Here is a 21,789-nt window from a genome sequence, read left to right as displayed (position 1 = left end):
GAAAAGAGACCTCAGTATAGAACCAGAGTCAGTTCTAAATACACCATGGGCTGTGCAGGTAGTGTGGGGGTTGGTAGATGGAAAACTACAGAGAGGAAACATCAGGAGCCAGGAGGGATTCTCCTCAATCTGGTCTACCAGAGTTACTGCCGAAGACAGGTGAGAGTGATCAGATACCACCCAACTATGGTGCCTACCCATGGCCTGTTTAGAAACGCAACTTCACAGCAGGAGGTGAGCAGTGGGTGAACAAGCGAAGCTTCATCTGAATTTAACAGCTGCTCCCCATCACTTGTATTACTGCCTGAGCTTTGCCTCTTATCAGATCAGCAGCAGGATTAGATTCTCATAGGAGCATGAATCCTACTGTGAACTGGGCACGTGAGGGATCTAGGTTGCGTGTTCCTTATAAGAATCATCCCAAAACCATTCCCTCACCACCACCCCAGGTCCATGGAAAAATTGTCTTCCACAAACCAGTCCCTGGTGCCAGAAGGGTTGGGGACCACTGACCTGGAGGATAACGGAGAAGGCAATGGCACCCAACTCCAGTACTCTTGCCTGGAAAATCCATGGACGGGAGAGCCTGGTAGGCTGCAGTCCATGGGGTCGCTAAGAGTCAGACATGACTGAGCGACTTCACTTTCACTTTTCACTTTCATGCATTGGAGAAGGAAATGGCAAGCCACTCCAGTGTTCTTGCCTGGAGAATCCCAGGGACAGGGGAGCCTGGTGGGCTCCTGTCTATGGAGTCGCACAGAATCAGACATGACTGAAGCAACTTGGCAGCAGCAGCAGACCTGGGGGATGATGAATGATAAGTAACAGGTTAGATATCACGAGTAATCAGATATGTAGGATGAGGGATTCTGACTTAACTGACCTGTGCAGAGATGAACACAGGAGTCCTGAAGTCAAAATATTCATGGGAGTCTAAGTAGAGTTTGGTCCAGGAGAGAATCTTTGTCGCAATTCAGCCCAGGTTCTTGGGCTGGTAGATCTTTTTCCTCCTTTTAAATTATTTAACTTTTTGTTATTACCGTTATAAATCACCTGAAATTTTGTTTTAGGTTATGTTTTCATGCATTTTAAATAATAGTGTCATACATTTTTAAATTGGAAATAAGTATACTTCATAGCTTGATCTAAGTCTTTTTAGGTTGAAACACTTTAAGGGCCTTTTAGGTATATCACTTAGCAGGACTAAAATAACTTAAAGAAGTTGTTTTATAAAATAAATTTTGTCTAGAGAATGATATATATATATTTTAAATGTTTGTTGCAATTTCACAGATGAACTCATAGGGAGAATTTTTTGTTCAGGTAATGAAAACAGCATTGTTATTTTAGTGGCTAAGTCATGTCCAACTCTTTGTGACCCTGTAGATTGTAGCCTGCCAGGCCCCTATGTCCATGGGTTTTCCCAGGCAAGAATATTGGAATATTTCCCAGTCAAGAATATTCCTTCTCCAGGGGAGCTTCTAAATCCAGGGATTGAATCTGGGTCTCCTACTTTGGCAGGCAGATTCTTTACCACTGAGCCACCTGGGAAGCCACTGAAAACATTACTGGTTGTCAGAATGTCTGTGAATCCTAGGAAGCAGCAGAGAATATTGTTGCCTGGTAGAGCTGGACCTCCTCAGATGTTATCCATAAAATCTCTGATTTCTGTGTTGACAGTGCCTGCGCTCTTATAACCTCTCCTTTGTCGTGTTCTCTGTAGCTTAGTGGAGTTTCTGCTACTGCGCAATATTTGTTTCTAAAATCAGTGCTGAGATCGTTTCCCTTGCATCTGACTGAAGTACCGGCAGATTGTGCCAGATGTCTGATGTCTGATGAGCAGTGGGGGGAGTGGTTAAAGGTGAAGATTTATTGTACTATAAGCCTTCAGTTGTTTATTTGCGCAATTCATCCCTATTATCACATTGCCTTCCTGATTTTCCTCTTATTAACTCTGTGGCCTTGGATAAGTTGTTTAACTTCTCTATGCCTCAATTTTCTCTTCTGTAACAGGGTTATTATGAAGATTAAATGAGATGACATATGTACAGCAATTAGAAGAGTACCTTGAATGTGCTCAATAGTCAATCAATGTGAACTAATGGTAGTTGGTGTAAAACGACTTCTCACTTAGCTCGTTTAAAATAACTGAAGAAGAAAATTCAAATGAGCATTAGAATTTTTACCTGTAGCTCTGTATAATTGATTGCTTTTTTATCATTTGGCTAAGAATTTTACAAACTGGAAAAAACCCATCTATACAGAGAAATAGAAAAACTCAAGCCTTTGATGGCAAAATTTTAGCATAAGCATTAAGTTTTGGTGGTATGTACTGATTTTGTTATCAGAACTTTTTGTTATCAGAATTTTTCTTTTTGCTCTAGGGGCATAAGAAAATGGTGGCAGGCACTTCCTCCTAACAAGAAGGAACTATTTAAAGAAAGTTTAAGGAAGAATAAATGGAAGCTCTTCCTTGGCTTGAGTAGTTTTGGATTGCTTTTTGTAGTGTTTTATTTTACACATCTGGAAGTGAGTCCGGTCACAGGAAGGAGCAAGCTACTGTTATTGAGGAAAGAACATTTCAGACTTTTATCAGAACTGGAGTATGAAGCAGTAAGTAGAAAGACTCATTTTTAAATTAGATTCCTTGATACAATATTCAAAGCAGGAGTTTCTTAAACATGAACAATGCACTACTTTTTAATTTTAATCTCTGACGGGGAATTAGCCTTTTTTTCCAAAAAGTCTCAGACCTTTCATGCTTTGTATTCCTGCCCTCTACATCGCCTTTCCTCACCCAGCCGACTCCTGATTGCAACATGTCACCTTAAATGTCACTTTCTCAGGAAAGCCTTCCTTGATTATCCCGACTGGGTTAAGCAGTGAGGCTGTGTTAGGCCCTAGGGGATATCCTTCATGGGATATCCTTCATAATAGACTACGTTATGAATCAGTCATTTGTAGCTTGATCACTGCTTGGCTATATTGGGGCTAGGTATCCTACTTTTATTTTCTCTTTGCATACTGTACTTTCCTTTTTAAAAACACTTATCATGAGGGTAGAAGCATCATAATTATTTGCATAATTATCTATTTGCTGATCTGTCTCCCTTGCTAACTAACTCCAGGGGTTCAAAGAGCCTGTTTGTTTTGTTTATCATTTTAAGTACTGGCACAGTGTACAAAGTATGCTTACTATGTATTTCTTTTTAACAAATAGATCTGTAATTTGAATTTTTGTATCTTGAAAATTAAGTAGAATAACATAGTTTGCCATCCCCTAAACATCAATTTGGGCAGTTGATTATGTATATATTTTCTTTCTCATTAAAAAAAATTATTAATTTATTGACTACTCTGGTCCTTCACGGCTGCATGAGGGCCTTCTCTAGTTGCAGCAAGTGGGAGCTACGTTCTAGTTGCAGAGTGCAGGCTTCTCATTGAGGTGGCTTCTCTTGCTGTGGAGCACAGGCTGTGGGTGTACAGGCTTCACCGGTTGCTGTGTGGGCTCAGTAGTTGCAACTCCTGGACTCTAGAGCACAGGCTTCTGTAGGCCATGGGCTTAGCTTCCTCGTGGTGTGTGGAATCTTTCCAGACCAGGGATCGAACCCATGTCCCCTGCATTGGCAGGCAGACTCTCAACCACTGGGCCACCAGGTTGCCACAGTTTATTATGTTCTTTTAAAAAATTTTTTAAAAATTATATTCTTTGAATACAAAATAAAGTCGGATATCAGAAGCCTTAACTCCTTGGAAAGTATAGTAACTCAAGTGAACATCTTACACCCCTAGTGAGTTTGAGGGCAGATCATCTTTCTGTCCCTCATGCTTAGCACACGTATGGTATACAAACTGCATTTTATTGTTATTTGCTTTATTACACTTTGCAGATACTGCATTTTTAAACTTTGGAGGTTTGTGGCAACTTTGTGTCAGGCGAGGCTGTTGGCTCCATTTTTCCAGCAGCATTTGCTCACTTCCTATTTGTGTCACTTTTCAGTGATGCAGTATTTTGAGTCTTTTCATTATTATTTGTTAGGCAAAAGAGATTATGTCTCTCTCAAGGCCTAGATGATGCTTAGCATTTTTTTTAAGCTATAAAGTGTTCTTTAAGGTGTGTATGTTGTTTTTTTTTTTAGACATAATGCTATTGCACACAATAAACAGTGGGAAACCAAAAATTCTTGTGACTTGCTTTATTAACATATGCACTTTGCGCTGAATAGCTCAGTAAAGATATTGAGAACTGGAACTGAACCCACAGTATCTCCAACATGTGCTGTATATGCTAAATTAATATTTGTTGAATTTATAGCCTCACTTGACAACTTTGCTGTGGTTAGATTTTTATATACCAATATTTTTATTGATATATAAAAATATATATTTTTATAATGTTGAGCTTCTGAGTTTGTCAGTGGAAAGTTACCATAAAAAAGAAATAACAGATTTTTCACTAAAAAGATTGTTCGATTGTTCTTAATAAAGATGAATCTCTTTTATACAGGTTATACAGAGATTTGAGATGTTTCTTAGAATAGCCTAGTCAGAAGCAAGTTTGAGAAAAGTGTTTTATTAAGGTTGATAAAAGCCTAGTGTTAAATTAGTGTATGTTCTACCATTTATATCACTAAGAAGTTATAAAAAATTACATACATGTACATATTTTTTTTTACTTATTTAGCCTATGCATGTAATACCTGCTTGATATGAAAATTCAAGCACATGTTTTTATGGGATTATTATAAAGTACTGCAATTACATATAATCTTGTTGTGTCTACTTCAGTAGTGTTCTTTTAGACAGTTTACATTGGTGATGTGTGCTTTTAGAAAATACTATGTAAAGATTTTAAAATTCATATTCTGTAAAATCATGTTTATAATGCATTATCAAGGTTACAGACTTCTTAATTCATATATGAAAGAAATTACACATTTTATGGAAATTTAGTAGTTTCAGAACATCCTTAATTTTCAAATGGATGTCTGAGGAACTTTACAAATAGCTGCTGCTGCTGCTGCTAAGTCACTTCAGTCGTGTCTGACTCTGTGCAACCCCATAGACAGCAGCCCACCAGGCTCTGCTGTCCATGAGATTTTCCAGGTAAGAGTACTGGAGTGGGGTGCCATTGCCTTCTCTGTACAGATAGCTGAGGAAAGAAGAAAAGTGAAAGACAAAAGAGAAAAGGAAAGATACACCCATCTGAATGCAGAGTTCCAAAGAATAGCAAGGAGAAATAAGAAATAGCAAGGAGAGATAAGAAAGCCTTCCTCAGCAATCAGTGCAAAGAAATAGAGGAAAACAGTAGAATAGGAAAGACTAGAGATCTCTTCAAGAAAATTAGAGATACCAAGGGAACATTTCATGCAAAGATGGGCACAATAAAGAACAAAAATGGCATGGACCTAACAGAAGCATAGTAAGAGGTGGCAAGAATACACAGAAGAACTATACAAAAAAGATCTTCATGACCCAGATAACCATGATGATGTGATCTCTCACCTGGAACCAGCCATCCTGGAGTCTAAAGTCAAGTGGGCATTAGGAAGCATCACTATGAACAAAGCTAGTGGAAGTGATGGAATTCCAGTTGAGCTATTTCAAATCCTAAAAGATGATGCTATGAAAGTGCTGTACTCAGTATGCCAGCAAATTTGGAAAACTCAGCAGTGGCCACAGGACTGGAAAAGGTCAGTTTTTATTCTAATCCAAAAGAAAAGCAATACCAAAGGATGGTCAAACTACCGCACACTCATTTCACATGTTAGTGAAGTAATGCTCAAAATTCTCCAAGTCAGGCTTCAACAGTACATGAACCGAGAACTCCCAGATGTTCAAGCTGGATTTAGAAAAGGCAGAGGAACCAGAGATCAAATTGCCAATATCAGTTGGATCATCGAAAAAGCAAGAGACTTCCAGAAAAACATCTGTTTCATTGACTACTCTAAAGGGTTTGACTGTGTGAATCACAACAAACTGTGGAAAATTCTTAAAGAGATGGGCATGCCAGACCACCTTACCTGCCTCTTGAGAAATCTGTATGCAGGTCAGGAAGCAACAGTTAGAACTGGACATGGAACAACAGACTGGTTCCAGATAGGAAAAGGAGTACGTCAAGGCTGTATATTGTCACCCTGCTTATTTAACTTCTATGCAGAGTACATCATGAGAAACGCTGGGCTGGAAGAAGCACAGCTGGAATCAAGATTGCCGGGAGAAATATCAATCACCTCAGATATGCAGATGACACCACCCTTATGGCAGAAAGTGAAGAGGAACTAAAAAGCCTCTTGATGAAAGTGAAAGAGGAGAGTGAAAAAGTTGGCTTAAAGCTCAACATTGAGAAAACAAAGATTATGGCATCTGGTCTTATCACTTCATGGGAAAAGATGGGGAAACAGTGGAAACAGTGTCAGACTTTATTTTGGGGGGCTCCAAAATCACTGCAGATGGTGATTGCAGCCATGAAATTAAAAGACGCTTACTCCTTGGAAGGAAAGTTATGACCAACCTAGATAGCATATTCAAAAGCAGAGACATTACTTTGCCAACAAAGGTCTGTCTAGTCAAGGCTATGGTTTTTCCAGTAATCATGTATGGATGTGAGAGTGGGACTGTGAAGAAAGCTGAGCGGTGAAGAATTGATGCTTTTGAACTCTGGTGTTGGAGAAGAGTCTTGAGAGTCCCTTGGACTGTAAGGAGATCTAACCAGTCCATCCTAAAGGAGATCAGTCCTGGGTGTTCTTTGGAAGGAATGATGCTAAAGCTGAAACTCCAGTACTTTGGCCACCTCATGCGAAGAGTTGACTCATTGGAAAAGACTCTGATGCTGGGAGGGATTGGGGGCAGGAGGAGAAGGGGACGACAGAGGATGAGATGGCTGGGTGGCATGACCGACTTGATGGACGTGAGTTTGAGTGAACTCCGGGAGATGGTGATGGACAGGGAGGCCTGGCGTGCTGCAATTCATGGGATTGCAAAGAGTTGGACACGACTGAGCAACTGAACTGAAGGCTGTGTATTGTCACCTGGCTTATTTAACTTCTGTGCAGAGTACATTATGAGAAATTCTGGAGTAGATGAAACAGAAGCTGAAATCCAGATTGCTGGGAGAAATATCAGTAACTTCAGAGTATGCAGATGACAGCACCCTTATGGCAGAAAGCAGGGAAGAACTAAAGAGTTTCTTGATGAAAGTGATAGAGGAGAGTGAAAAAGCCAACTTGAAACTCAACATTTAAAAAACTAAGATCATGGCATCTGGTCCCATTGCTTCATGGCAAATAGATGGGGAAACAAAGGAAACAGTGACAAACTTTATTTTCTTGGGCTCTAAAATCACTGCAGATGGTGACTGCAGCCATGAAATTAAAAGCACTTGCTCCTTAGAGAAAAGCTATGACCAACCTAGACAGCTTATTAAAAAGCAGAGACATCACTTTGCTGACTAAGGTCCGTATAGTCAAAGCTGTGAATTTTCCAGTAGTCGTGTGTGGATGTGAGAGTTGGACCATAAAGAAAGCTAAGTGCCAAAGAAGTGATACTTTTGAACTGTGGTGTTGGAGAAGACTCTTGAGAGTCCCTTGGACTGCACGGAGATCAGACCAGTCAATCCTAATGGAAATCAATCCTGAGTATTCATTGGTAGGACTGATGCTGAAGCTCCAGTACTTTGGTCACCTGATGTGAAGAGCCAACTCATTGGAAAAGACTTGATGCTGGGAAGGATGAAAGGCAGGAAGAAAAGGGGACTACAGAGGATGAGATGGTTGGCTGGTATCACCGACTGGATGGCCATGATTTTGAGCAAGCCCCGGGAGATTGTGAAGGACAGGGAAGCCTGGTGTGCTGCAGTCCGTGGGGTCACAGAGTCAGAGATAACCGAGCGACTGGAACAGCAAAATTTTTCAAAGTATACTTGAAAGAATCTCTCATGAGTATAGCTTCAGAAAAAATGTCTTTGTATGGTGGTTAGTCTTAACACAGTAAAAAGAAAATGATATGCTCATTAGTTCTACAGTTTCAGTAATTTCCTTTCAGTCTGTGTGAATAAGACACTTTAATGAAATGTTGTCCTTTTTCTGGTAGAACTTTAGCTTTCTTATTAAGCATAGGGTGTTTTATGTTATGAAAGAAAGTTTTCATTAATTTTTATTAGAGTCTAGTTGCTTTACAGTGTTGTGTTAGTTTCTGCTATACAGTAATTTCTTTTCTGTTTTGCTTTCTTATATAAAATCTTTATGTTCTCTAGGAAATGCTTTGTTTTCTAAAATATTTAGGAAAGTAGAAATAATACTTAAGCATTTTATTTGTTTATAAGCTAATAGAAAATATGAATGAAATTTTTATTTCAACCAACATATAGGAAAAAATCTTAAGTTATTAGAACTTACTCCATTTGTGAGAAGCCAAATTTTTGCCTTTGCATAACTAATTCAGATTTGAAAAATTTGAGTATTTAATATATGCAGATTTTCCCATAATTAAAAATTATTCAACAACATAGTGCCATATAAATCACTCCTTAAAATAAAGGCTTCCCTAGTGGCTCTGTGGTGAAGAATCCACCTGCCATTGCAGGAGATGAGGGTTCCATCTCTGGGTTGAAAAGATCTGGAGAAGGACATGACAACCCGCTCCAGTGTTTTTTCCTGGAAAATCCTGTGGACAGAGGAGCCTGGTGGGCTACAATCTATAGGGTCGCCAAGAATCGGGTACAACTTAGTGACTAAACAAACAACAATAAAAGCAATATAAACATTTTGTAGAGCTAACACTCTCTTAGAGACGACTTTTCTTTTTAACCTTTCAGTGGATGGAAGAATTTAAAAATGATATGCTAACTGAGAAAGACGCCCGATACGTGGCTGTTCAAGCAGTGGTTCATCATTTAATTGAATGCAATCAAGATATTCCAGGGATCTCTGAGATCAATTGGGTTATTCATGTGGTTGATTCCCCAGATATAAATGCCTTTGTACTTCCAGTAAGTAAATGTTACCCAGCCTAATTTTTAATTGTTAAATTTAATGTCCTTGTTTTTTTTTTTTAAATGGTGTTCTCATTGCTTGCATTATTTTCATTATGGTGCAGAATGGACAAGTGTTCGTCTTCACTGGACTTTTAAATAGTGTGACTGATATCCATCAGCTCTCCTTCCTTCTGGGCCATGAAATAGCACATGCAGTACTTGAGCATGCTGTGAGTATCTAAAGTGAATGTTCAGTTATTGAAATACTCCTTTGAAGTTAGCAAATTAAATCTTACAGAGAACTGGATCTTTTCAGTTTATTTAAATTGATGGTATTTTAGTTTTTAGTAATTGACTTATTCTGTTGCCTGAAAAAGTATGACTGGATAATTTTGAGAATTTCTATAGTCTTTAGTGTTTGATTCTGAATAATTAGTGTTTCTCTTAAATACTGTTTTTATCACCTGTCTTTTTTGGTAAGAAGTAATTATTCTCAACCTCTAATTATTTCAAATTAGATTTTAAACTTTCCATAATTATTAACCTACTTATAATCTAGTCAGAAAATTAACTGGAGGAAAGTGATATTACTATCCAAGTGGTAAATCAGTTTTCTTGCTTTTTTATTCATTCTCAGAGAATAACTTAGAGCATCTTGGAAAATGTCTAGAATGATATGCTGTATATAATGAATGCAGAGTAATAATAATGATACCTTGCCATTTTACAGTTTACTGAGCTTTTTAATATATACCTTCTCATTAATAATTTCAATACTGTCCTCATGAGGTAGGTATTTAGTATCCTTATGTTATATACAAGAACACTAACATTTAAAAAGACCTTAAATAAAATGACTAATCTGACAAACTGGCAGAATTTGAACTTTAATCAAGGCTTTGTCTTTGCCAGTCTAGCACTGCTTTCTTTTACCACAGTTACCTGGCTGTTTTCAAGTCAATTTATCATACAATTCAGGGCGATTAATGCTCTTGTGAATACACATCTGTTTGACTTGGTATGAATCTAAGAAAAATATTTGTTTACTCATACTTTTATTTTGATGCACTAAAAATGTATATGGCTCATTTGTCCGCATGAGTAGAAAAAGGTATATTTTCGAATTGAAAGCACAAAGGTAAATAGTGAAAGGATTGTAAAATGCTGTATCAGAAATGCAAGTAATATTAACTTTAAGTGGAAAAGATAATGTTATTAATCCTTCTAAAAGTCATCTCAAATTCTGTCTTTGCCTTAGAGTATTAATAAGATGAGATAGGCCAAAGTTGTGCTCTTCTGGAGTGCAAATAGTAATTATCACCTTTATTTCTTCTGAGTTATAGGAAAATTAAAAAAAAATTTTTTTCCTTAAACAGATACATGCAAGAATCAGTCTAAGCAGTTGAAATACATTATATCTTTCTAGAAATGGTTTCATAACTGCAAAATCAATTTTGGTCATTTTTAGCTTTTAAAAAGTATTCATTTCAGTACATTAATTTTCCTGGATCTAGATCAGTGTGTTATTCAGCATAATGTTGTCATCTCTGTCTCTGTAAGAACAATAATTAGATGAGACATAAAAAGCAAATAGCAGGCTCAAAAATAGGAAATAGTTATGAATATTTCTTTGTTAGGCATCTTAGCCATTGTCTATACTATGTTTTCTCTTTCAAGAGTCTCCATTTTTATTTGATGATGTTTAGTTATTCCACAAATATGGATTAAAAATTTTTTTTTTAGTTTTCTAAGATTATGTAATAGCAATTATATTTTTTAGTAATTACAAGGATTTTCTCTTCTATAATGATTTCCTCACTTGGAGTTGTATTCTTTAGTGCTAAAATAATTCCGTAATTGTTTATCATGACTCTCAGTTCTTATAATGAAGCAAAAATTGCTTTGTGAGGGCAGATTATATTAAGAAGTATTCTAGGTGATTATTTTTAGTTGTCAGCCATGTTTCATACACTCAGGTAATGTTTCCTGTATTATCAGTGTCAGCATGACAGTAACATTTATTAATCAACAATAGTGGGGAGTGGTGAACTGTCCAGTGCATTAAACTTATATGTAGATATTGCTATTCAAAACAAACACTTTAGAATTTTTTTTTGCTATAAGTAAATACAAAAAAATCTTATAACTAAATTTCCTGGTGGGAAGTATCAGACTGATAAAATTTCAAACTTGCTTGACTTTTCATATATTAGGTCGTGAAGTCAAAAGATTTTTATTTAAAATAATTTCCAATATTTTCCTGAATTGTTCTTGTTTTAACTTCTTCATATGTTCAAGAGTGTTTGATCTCTGTCTAAAAGTATAAACATAATAGACTATTTGATTTTTAAAAAATATTTAGCGACAATATTAGAAACTAGTAACTTCCTAGGTTTGAGTCCTTGTTCTTTTTACTAGCAGCTGTGTGAATTTGGGCAACTCCTTTAACCTCTCTTCATCCTAGTTTATCTATAAAATAGAAAACAATTGTACATATTTTACAAAGTTAGTATGCTTGTTAATATAAGACTCTGTAGGTTAATGAACATGTTATTATATCTGAATAGTGGTATTAGCTCAAGCAGATATTAGTTGTATGAGTAAATGAATACATAATGTGTAAGCAAGAGACAGAAAGGATAAAGCTCACAGAAGAAAGAGAACTTGCAGTCTTACTTGGTGAAGTTCAGTTAAACACATGTAATTATGTAATGTGGCTATACATAGTGAACTAGAAAATGTCAGCCTGTACTGTCTGAATTTATTAAGTATAATATTTATTGTTTTGATTTTTCTCAGGCAGAAAAGGCTAGCTTGGTTCATTTATTGGATTTCCTAGGTCTGATTTTTCTTACGATGATTTGGGCCATTTGTCCTCGAGATAGTTTGGCACTTTTGGGCCAGTGGATACAGTCTAAACTGCAGGAGGTAAGTCTGAGACAAAAACTTGATTTTGCAATAGCCTGTGGTGAAGATATTTTAATATTACTGTAAAGAAAAAAATATCAGAAATCTTTTCATATTTTATCCTTATCATGAAACATGGGTACTATGTTTTAGTGTCTTACATTTTCTTATTTTTAGTGGGTACTCTTAATAATAGGCATTTAAATTAGAAAATACTACTACTCTTAAATGATGGAGATAGATGGGTAGGAAGGGCTTGGCAGCTTCTGCCTAACATAATTTTTTTGGCCTCTTTATTGTTTCTACAGAGAGAAAACCCAGTCACAACCCTTTCCTTCTGTTGTTTACCTTCAGATGTTCCTTTTGTCTCTCGTAGTGACAGTGGTGTGCTCACTGGATGACTCTTCCTTTCCCCAAATATTTACATTTTGATGGGGAACTTTTTTTTTTTTTGAGGATAATTGCTTTACAGTGTTGTGTTGGTTTCTCCTGTACGACAGCATGGATCAGCCATAATTATACATATATTCTATCCCTCTTGAGCCTCCCTCTCCCCTCCCATCACACCCCTCTAGGTCATCACAGAGCACCAGGCTGGGCTCCTTGTATTGTATAGCAGCTTCCTACTAGTTACCTGTTTTACACATGGTAGTATATATGTGTCCAGAGAAGGCAGTGGCACCCCACTCCAGTACTCTTGCCTGGAAAATCCCACGGACGGAGGAGCCTGGTGGGCTCCTGTCCATGGGGTCGCTGTCGTGCCTGACTCCACTTTAACTTTTCACTTTCATGCATTGGAGAAGGAAATGGCAACCCACTCCAGTGTTCTTGCCAGGAGAATCCCAGGGACGGGGGAGCCTGGTGGGCTGCCATCTATGGGGTCGACAGGACTGAAGCGACTTAGCAGCAGCAGCAGCAGCAGTATATATATGTCAGTGGCACTTTCTTAGTTCTTCCCACCCTCTCCTTCCCCACCTGTGTCCAGAAGTCCTTTTTCTATCTTCATTCCTTTCCTGCAAATAGGTTCATCAGCACTCTCGGGGAGCTCTTAAAACCTGTAAACCTGGGCACAGGGTTGGCAGAAGCTGCCTAATTTCTCCCACCGCCTGACTCCAGCTAAGCTAGTATTACGTGGTAAATATCGAAAGGACAGTTTTAATAGGTGTTTGTTAACTTTTGCTTTATGCATAATGGTAGTCATCTGATAAAATTTGTGGGGTCCTCCATCTTGCTCAAAACAGTATACTACTGAAAGGAGGTCTTGCAATCTTAAAATTTGCTTTGTTAGCTGTGATTATTTTATTTTATGTCTTTCATCACATATTTCCTCTTGTCCTGGGAGGTTTGGTTATTTAGGAACAATCTGTTATTTGTGTATATTCAGTGATTTGTGGAGCACCCATCAGAGTGCCATCTGGGTGCTGTTTAAATCTAATCTGTAAAATTCTTTGAGACAAATTGCTTTGGAAATTGAATAACTAAATCTTTTATTCAGTGTTACCGTATCGTTTGGTTTCATTTTTATTGAAATAAAAGTTCTTAAAGGGAAAAATAAAAAATGGTTATTGCTTAAGTTACAGAATCTCATATTTTGAATTTTATTTTTATCATTCATGTGCTGGGAAGTCAAAGAAGGTAATGCAGGTTTTCCACCATTTATCAGTAGATAGCATTTTGTGTAATGGAATCAGAAGATTAAGTCATAAGGAAGATAACTGGAAGCTGTTTCTCTGTTGAAATACTTGATGATCCTGTTGCTTGAGTATAATTCTTTAATAGTTACACTGAAACTCAAGTAAGGATTACTTCTGTTTGAACTCTTTTTGTTTTTTCCTCTATTGTTTTCTCTGAATCAAGGCCCCTTCCCAATAATTTTGGTGATGAGGAAATGTTTCTTTCTCTAGAAGTCTTGCTCATGGTGATTGGAGGGCAGAGGTGATTCTGATAGTGAAGTTATTGAGGGGAAAATGCTGACACTCTTTTGTCAGAGAAAGGAAGAGAGGAAGGAAGAAGGAGGGGCTCTCTTTTAACCATTTGGATATAGTGTAGCAGCCCTCATAGAGCGCTACCAGTTAAGGTTTTGAGAGCTATTAGTAATACAGTAGCTAGCATTTATTGAGTACATACTGTATGGTAGGCACCATGATAAACACTGTAAATTGATTTTGTACAGGGGCTAAGAATACAGGCTCTGATCAGATGGATCTATGTTTGAATTTAATCTCTATTAGGTTTAAATTCTGTAGAACTTCAGTGGATTGCTGCACTTGTTATAGGTCTCAGTTTCTTTATCTGTAAGTTCGGATAGTAGTAGTGGCTAACTCAAAGCATTGTTGAAGGTTTAATGATAACATTTAAAGCAGTATTTCTCAATATAAGCACTATTCACATTTTGAATTGACAAAGAATTGACAAGATAATTCTTTGTTGTGGGCAGTTGTCCTCTGCATTGCAGAAAGTTTAGTAGCCGCCACACATTTAGATGCCTCTACCCACTAGATGCCAGTAGCTCTCCCCACTTCTCCCCACCCCCAGCTGCAGCTGTGACAATCAAAAATATCACCAGACACTTCCAAATGTCCCCAAGTGATAAAAATCATGTTCTGTTGATAACCACTGGTTGAAAGCATTTAGTCCAACACCTGGTATAAAGTAAGGACTCAAGAAATAGGAGTTATTACTTGCTCATTTGAACCCTCTCTGCAACTCTAGGAGTTTGGTACTATATGAAGTACTGCTATACTTTGCCACTATATGAAGTCACTGCTTCATTTTACGTATGATGCTATTGGGCTTAGAAGGGTGGAAAAATACAGCCCAGAGGTAATAGTTAATAAGCACTCAGGCTTGAACATGTTTCTCTCCTTTAAAACCCAGTGTTTTTCATCAGTTTATACTAGTTATACTATTAATGCCAGTCAATTTGTGGGGACACCTGTAGACTGCTTGTGGTGAGCGAAGCCAGTGTATAATATAGTTCAGCAATCTAAAACAGACATGATCAAGAAGGAAGCAAGTCATATTTAATGGTCATGTACTGTGGACTAGATTGATTAAGTTATTTCTAGCTATCCCTGACAGGTAGTTAATTGCTTCCCCAATTAATAGCTCTTTTCTCAAAAAGTCCTGCCTAACAATCCATCTTCTACAAAGTTTTATTACTTACCAAAAATTAGTATTAACTGGAAAGCATTCACATAAATACAAGTAATTAGGAAAATTAAAGTTGCAATATCTATTTGTATTTTTTTATTGAAGTTGGAAGAAAAGTTCATTTTCCTAACTAATCAATACTTAGAAAACAAAGAAGAAATTAAGATAATACATCAAAGAAAGAACATTGTGCTATATGGTTAATTTTCTAACTGAAATAAGTCTCCTAGTAGTGTCACTGGCTACTATATAGCTGCAGTTTTTCAATTTTCTTTTAAGACTGAAAGATCAGAATGTTTCTTGGCCATAATAAAAAAAACCTATGTCAGTAAACTTTCTCAGGGAATCCTCTGCATAGTAAGTGGGGTGGATTCATGTCAATGTATGGCAAAACTAATACAGTATTGTAAAGTAAAATAAAGTAAAAATAAAAATTAAAAAAAAAGAAGAAAAACAAAAAAATAAAAGGACTCTGATACTGTGGACTCTCCAAAAATTTGTAGGCATAGTTTTTTCCTATTCTTTCCTTGTTTTTAAAATATTAATCTCTGATGGGGGAAATAAAGGCTGCATTGTTTTATACCATGGTGTGCTTTAAATGTTATTCATAGCATAAGAACTATATCCTAGATAATCCATGAAATTTATTTTAAAAATCTCATTTTGTTGCTGCTTTTTTAATGAAATAAACAGCCTTAATGGAACTTTCTTTCTTATTTCTTAGTTTTTGTTTGATCGACCATATAGCAGAACGCTGGAGGCTGAAGCTGACAAAATTGGACTACAGCTTGCTGCCAAGGTACAAAGTTTAGAAGTTGAAGATACACTGTCTCCTTCATACAGCAAAATATAATTGAATGTTGTCTTAACGAGGTTTGGCGTGGGCGTAGAATGAGAGTGACTATGTGTAATTTTTCACTAATGCCTTTTTAAAAATAATTTCATTTGTTTATTTTTGGCTGTTCTGGCTCTTTTTCGCTGCATGGCTTTTCTCTAGTTGTGGCGAGTGGGGGCTCCTCTGTAGTTGAGCTGCGTGGGCCTCTCATTGCAGTGGCTGCTCTTGTGGAACACGGGCTCTGGGGCACATGGGCTTCAGTAACTTGCCACGTGTGAGCCCAGTAGTGTGGCTCCTGGGCTCAAGAGCACAGGCTCAGTAGTTGTGGTGCGTAGGCTCAGTCGCTCTGTAGCATGGGGGTGGGACGGGGAGGGTCTTCTTCCTGCATTAGCAGGGGGATTCTTTACCACTGAGCCACCAGGGAAGCCCATCATCAATATCTTTTTAAGGCTGTCCCTGCTGGAAGCTATTGCTGTCTTTATTTGACTCTTTTCCCTTGTTTTGCTGATCTAAGGAGGCTTTCTGAGTAAGATGATGTGTAACTGTTTTTTTCCCACTTGGAAAAGGGTTTATCTTGTTATAGCTATAATCTCAGCTGAACAAACTGAATTTTTACCATTTAAGTAAATGGTAGAAGAACAGTCTTATTACTTTGTATCCTTTAGGTTATAATTTTTGTTTTGGCAGATGACTTATTTTTGCTAGCCACAGAGAGCAGCTCTGGGCTCTTATTCTGGTTTATGTTGGATTGATTTGAAGCTACTTCATGTCTGACTGCTGTTTTTTATCATCTGTGATAACTGTGAATTAGTAGTATTTAACATGAGAAGTAAAACTGCATTTTTAAAAATTGGTGAAAACCGTGCCACTTCACATGTTAAATTCAAATTGTATTTGATTCTTTGTTGAGTTTTCAGTAGTTATCAAAAATCCTATTGAAAATCACTCTTACCCGAATTTCTCATTATGAGTTTTATGTATTTAATTTCATAAATTGAGATAAAAATTCTAAGTTCAAAGAATTCAATAAATCCAAAAAAGCAGTGTTCTTTGAATGTTGCATAAGCAGAATTAAATGAATTTTCAGACCTCATAGATTAAGAGGTTCCCAAATAGTGAGCCACAGGTTGACTCTGTCAAGAATATCCCAGTTTTAATGTACTACAGTCTGTGAAATTTTCACTCTAGTTAATTGCCTTCTGTGTTCTATTTCAGAAATATTTGCTTATTTCAATAAGTGTTCCTGTTTTATTTCCAAGAAGTTTTCTTGTGTTGTTAAATATAAGGAAGAGGTCAAGATAATTTTTCCCCATGTGGATATCTAATAGACTCAGCATTGATTATTGAAGATTTTCTTTTCTCCACTAAACTTCAATTTCTCTTTCATAAATGTGGGAGGCTATATATAAGTCTGTTTCTGGACTCCCTGTTGTATTCCACTGGTCTGTTATTTATCTTTGAGCCAATACCACCTTTTCATTGTAACTATGTAATAAATTTTGACATCTCATATCTTGATGCTGAAGCTGAAGCTCGAATACTTTGGCTACCTGATGTGAAGAGCCAGCTCATTGGAAAAGATACTGATGCTGGGAAAGATTGAAGGCAGGAGAAGGGGGCAGCAGAGGATGAGAAGGTTAGATAGCATCACTGATTCAGTAGACATAAATTTGAGCAAATTCTGGGAGATGGTGGATGACAGAGGAGCCTGGCAAGCTGCAGTTCATGGGGTCACAAAGAGTTGGACACAACTTAGCAACTAACAACAACAACATGCCCAGTGGTGGGGTTACCGGATCATATGGTGGTTTTTGGAGAAGAAAATGGCAACTCACTCCAGTATTCTTGCCTGGGAAATAAATCCTATGGACAGAGGAGCTTGGCAGGCTGCAGTCCATGGAGTCGCAAGAGTTGGACAGGACTTCGTGACTGAACCGCCACCAGGGTGGTGTTATGCGTAACTTGTTAAGGATCTCCATGGTGTTCTCCACATTGACTGTATCAGTTTACCTTCCCACAACAGTGCAGTATGCTTCCCTTTTCTCCACACCCTCTCCAGCATTTATTGTTTGTAGTTTTTCTGATGATGGCTGTTATGATTGGTGTGAGATAATGCCTCATAGTAGTTTTGATTTTCATTTCTTTAACAGTGAGTGATGTTGAACATCTTTTTATGAGCTTCTCGGCCATCCCTGTGTCTTCTTTGGAGAAATGTCTGATTTCTAAGTTTTGACTCTCTAGTCCCGATAGACAGTCAAAGGCTCTTCTCAGTCACCTCCTTCTGCTTGGATTTCTTTTGATTTCAGCATATATTCTTAGTCTCTTGCTCTTCACTGCTTAAAATTTAATAAGATTTGCTGGTTGGAATTGTGAAACAGAGGATCAGACTCACCTCAGTGAGCTTTCCTTCTTTCTGGGATTTTGTCTTTTATAGTCTTGGTTGACTTGGTAACTCTCCAGTACCTTTGAACAAGTATTATTTATGTTTTATCCAAATTTTCTAATCATTTTTGATGGAAACATTGGTCTGCTATAATAAGCTACTTGACTCTGTCACTGTTAGGAGAGAAACTCCCTAATGCAGTCTTTTAAATAGCTATCTAATATTCTGTAATTTGGATAACTCATTTAACTGTATGCTTATTGATGAACTTCTGGAGGTACTTCTATTTTTTGTTGTTGTTATTGTTACTGTTTTTATTGCAATAATTCTGAAATTGGCAACCTTATACACATTCCTTCTGTTCCTTGGGCTTTTATAGCTATAGGGTGGGGTTGCTGGCATTTCAATTTTTACTTTAAAAGACACTCAATTATTTCAGAATGTTACTAGCAAGTCTTCCCAGTGACAAACCAGAATGCTTTTTAAAACTCCCCTCAATAGCACTGTTTTTAATCCCTTTTTTGTTAATTTGGACAAAAACTGAGATCTCATTGCTTTTAAAACTTGAATTTTCTTGCTTAGCAGTAAAGCTGAGCATAATGTTTTATTTTCATTGGCTCTTTTAAAATGATTTCTTCTTTTGTGGCTTGCCTTTTATTGTGTTTTGATGAGTAGATTTTAAAAATACATATTCTAGCTTCCCCCCTTGGAAATTCAGAATCAGTAGCTAGGTGACCAAAGTCTGAGTCTGAGTGTGTTTAGGAGCTGCAAGTGATTCTGATATCCAGGCAGATTTGGAAATTACTACTTTGAATAATCAAATGTCAGTTTTGTGTTTTGAGGTCACTTGGTAAGTTAAATTTCCTATTTTATTAAAAAAAAGAGGAATTAAACTAGAGAAGTTATTAAAGAAATATTGATATTCCTTTGATTATTTATGATATGTAATCCATATATATATATATTTTAAAGAGTATATCTGGGTAGATAAACCTATGATTTCATTTTCTTTGTGTTGTGGACTAGTGACCTTTTACCAGTTGTGATATTATGGTTTATTTAGTTCAAAGGAGAAAACAGTATTGCTGCAGATGTTGAGTCATGCATCCATAGTGATAAAGTAATATCTTTATTATGGAGCACTTAGGATATAAAAATGCCATCTCTGAATGCAAGTATTTCTTTTCCTGCCAAAGGGAGAAATAAGTATTAAAACCTCAATTATGTTTATACTACCACTTTATTCTGTGTCACCTTTATGGATAGTAACACCATTATCTGCCACTTAATATTTATTATATTTTTATACTTTGCTTAGCATTTTATATGATCAGATTGATCATATTCTTTGCAGTCAAAGGTGGAGAAGCTCTATACAGTCAGCAAAAACAAGATCGGGAGCTGACTGTGGCTCAGATCATGAACTCCTTATTGCCAAATTCAGACTTAAATTGAAGAAAGTAGGGAAAACCACTAGACCATTTAGGTATGACATAATCAAATCCCTTGTGATTATGCATGGAAGTGACAAATAGATTCAAGGGATTAGATCTGATAGAGTGCCTGAAGAACTATGGATGGAGGTTCATGCCGTTGTACAGGAGGCAGTGATCAAGACCATCCCCAAGAAAAAGAAATGCAAAAAGGCAAAATGGTTGTCTGAGGAGGCCTTACAAATAGCTGAGAAAAGGAGAGAAGCGAAAGGCAAAGGAGAAAAGGAAAGATATACCCATTTGAATGCAGAGTTCCAAAGAATAGCAAAGAGAGATAAGAAAGCCTTCCTCAGTGACCAGTGCAAAGAAATAGAGGAAAACAATAGAATAGGAAAGACGAGATCTCTTCAAGAAAATTAGAGATACCAAGAGAACATTTCATGCAAAGATAGGTACAGTAAAGGACAGAAATGGTAGGGACCTAACAGAAGCAGAAGATATTGAGAAGAGGTGGCAAGAATTAGCAGAACTATGCAAAAAAGATTGCCATGACGCAGATAGTCACGATGGTGTGATCACTCACCTAGAGCCAGACATCCTGGAACACAAAGTCAAGTGGCCCTTAGGAAGCATCACTATGAACAGAGCTAGTGGAGGTGATGGAATTCCAGTGGAGCTGTTTCAAATCCTGAAAGATGATGCTGTGAAAGTGCTGCACTCACTATGCCAGCAAATATGGAAAACTCAGCAGTAGCCACAGGACTGGAAAAGGTCAGTTTTCATTCCAATTCCAAAGAAAGACAATGCCAAAGAATACTCAAACTACCACACAATTACACTCATCTCACACACTAGTAATGTAATGGTCAAATTTCTCCAAGCCAGGCTTCAGCAGTTTGTGAACCATGAACTTCCAGATGTTCAATCTGGTTTTAGAAAAGGCAGAGGAACCAGAGATCAAATTGCCAACATCCATTGGATCATTGAAAAAACAAGAGAGTTCTAGAAAAACATCTTCTGCTTTATTGACTATGCCAAGGTCTTTGACTGTGTGGATCACAACAGACTGGAAACTTCTGAAAGAGATGGGAATACCAGACCACCTGACCTGCCTCCTGACCTCCTTACGCAGGTCAAGAAGCAACAGTTAGAACTAGACATGGAACAGCAGACTGGTTCTAAATTGGAAAAGGAGTTCATCAAGGCTGTATATTGTCACCCTGCTTATTTAACTTTTATGCAGAGTACATCATGAGAAACGCTGGACTGGAAGAAACACAAGCTGGAATCAAGATTGCTGGGAGAAATATCAGTAACCTCAGATATGCAGATGACACCACCCTTATGGCAGAAAGTGAAGAGGAACTAAAAGCCTCTTGATGAAAGTGAAAGAGGAGAGTGAAAAAATTGGCTTAAAACTCAACATTTAGAAAATGAAGATCATGGCATCTGGTCCAATCACTTCATGGCAAATAGATGGGGAAACAGTGGAAACAGAGACAGACTTTATTCTTTGGGGCTCCAAAATCACTGCAGATGGTGACTGCGGCCATGAAATTAAAAGACACTTGCTCCTTGAAAGAAAGTTATGACCAATCTAGACAGCATATTAAAAAAGCAGAGACATTGTCAACAAAGGTCCATGTAGTCAAAGCTATGGTTTTTCCAGTAGTCATGTATGGGTGTGAGAGTTGGACTATAAAGCTGAGTGCTGAAGAACTGATGCTTTTGAACTGTGGTGTTGAAGACTCTTGAGCGTCCCTTGGACAGCAAGGAGATCCAACCAGTCCCACCTAAAGGAAATCAGTCCTGAATATTCATTGGAAGTCCTGATGGTGAAGCTGAAACTCTCAATACTTTGGCCATCTAATGTGAAGAACTGACTCATTGGAAAAGACCCTGATGCTGGGAAAAATTGAAGGCAAGAGAAGGGGAAAACAGAGAATCAGATGGTTGGATGGCATCGCTGACTCAATGGACATGAGTTTGAGTAAACTCCAAGAGTTCTTGATGGACAGGGAGGACTGGCGTGCTGCAGTCCACGGGGTCGCAAAGAGTCAGACATGACTGAGCAACTGAACTGAACCTCGATGGTCAGTTTGAA

At 37.4% G+C, this 21,789-nt stretch overlaps 1 protein-coding gene across 8 annotated transcripts in view; it reads left to right on the top strand.

Moving 5' to 3' along the window:
• The window catches only part of OMA1 (OMA1 zinc metallopeptidase), a 62,207-nt gene that overhangs the window by 10,997 nt on the left and 29,421 nt on the right, over window positions 1–21,789 (top strand). For all 8 annotated transcript variants that reach the window (XM_012155936.4, XM_060409765.1, XM_004002018.5 and 5 more), the window contains 5 exons: window positions 2,385–2,613; window positions 8,816–8,989; window positions 9,097–9,204; window positions 11,774–11,902; window positions 15,759–15,833. In XM_012155936.4, coding sequence (XP_012011326.1) covers window positions 2,385–2,613; window positions 8,816–8,989; window positions 9,097–9,204; window positions 11,774–11,902; window positions 15,759–15,833 — 715 coding nt within the window. The remainder of the gene's footprint in view (window positions 1–2,384; window positions 2,614–8,815; window positions 8,990–9,096; window positions 9,205–11,773; window positions 11,903–15,758; window positions 15,834–21,789) is intronic.

Source organism: Ovis aries, chromosome 1 (assembly GCF_016772045.2).
Source record: "Ovis aries strain OAR_USU_Benz2616 breed Rambouillet chromosome 1, ARS-UI_Ramb_v3.0, whole genome shotgun sequence".
NCBI classification, from domain to species: domain Eukaryota; kingdom Metazoa; phylum Chordata; class Mammalia; order Artiodactyla; family Bovidae; genus Ovis; species Ovis aries.
Note: the sequence above shows the minus strand (reverse complement) of the source record. Positions and strands in the feature narration are given on the sequence as shown.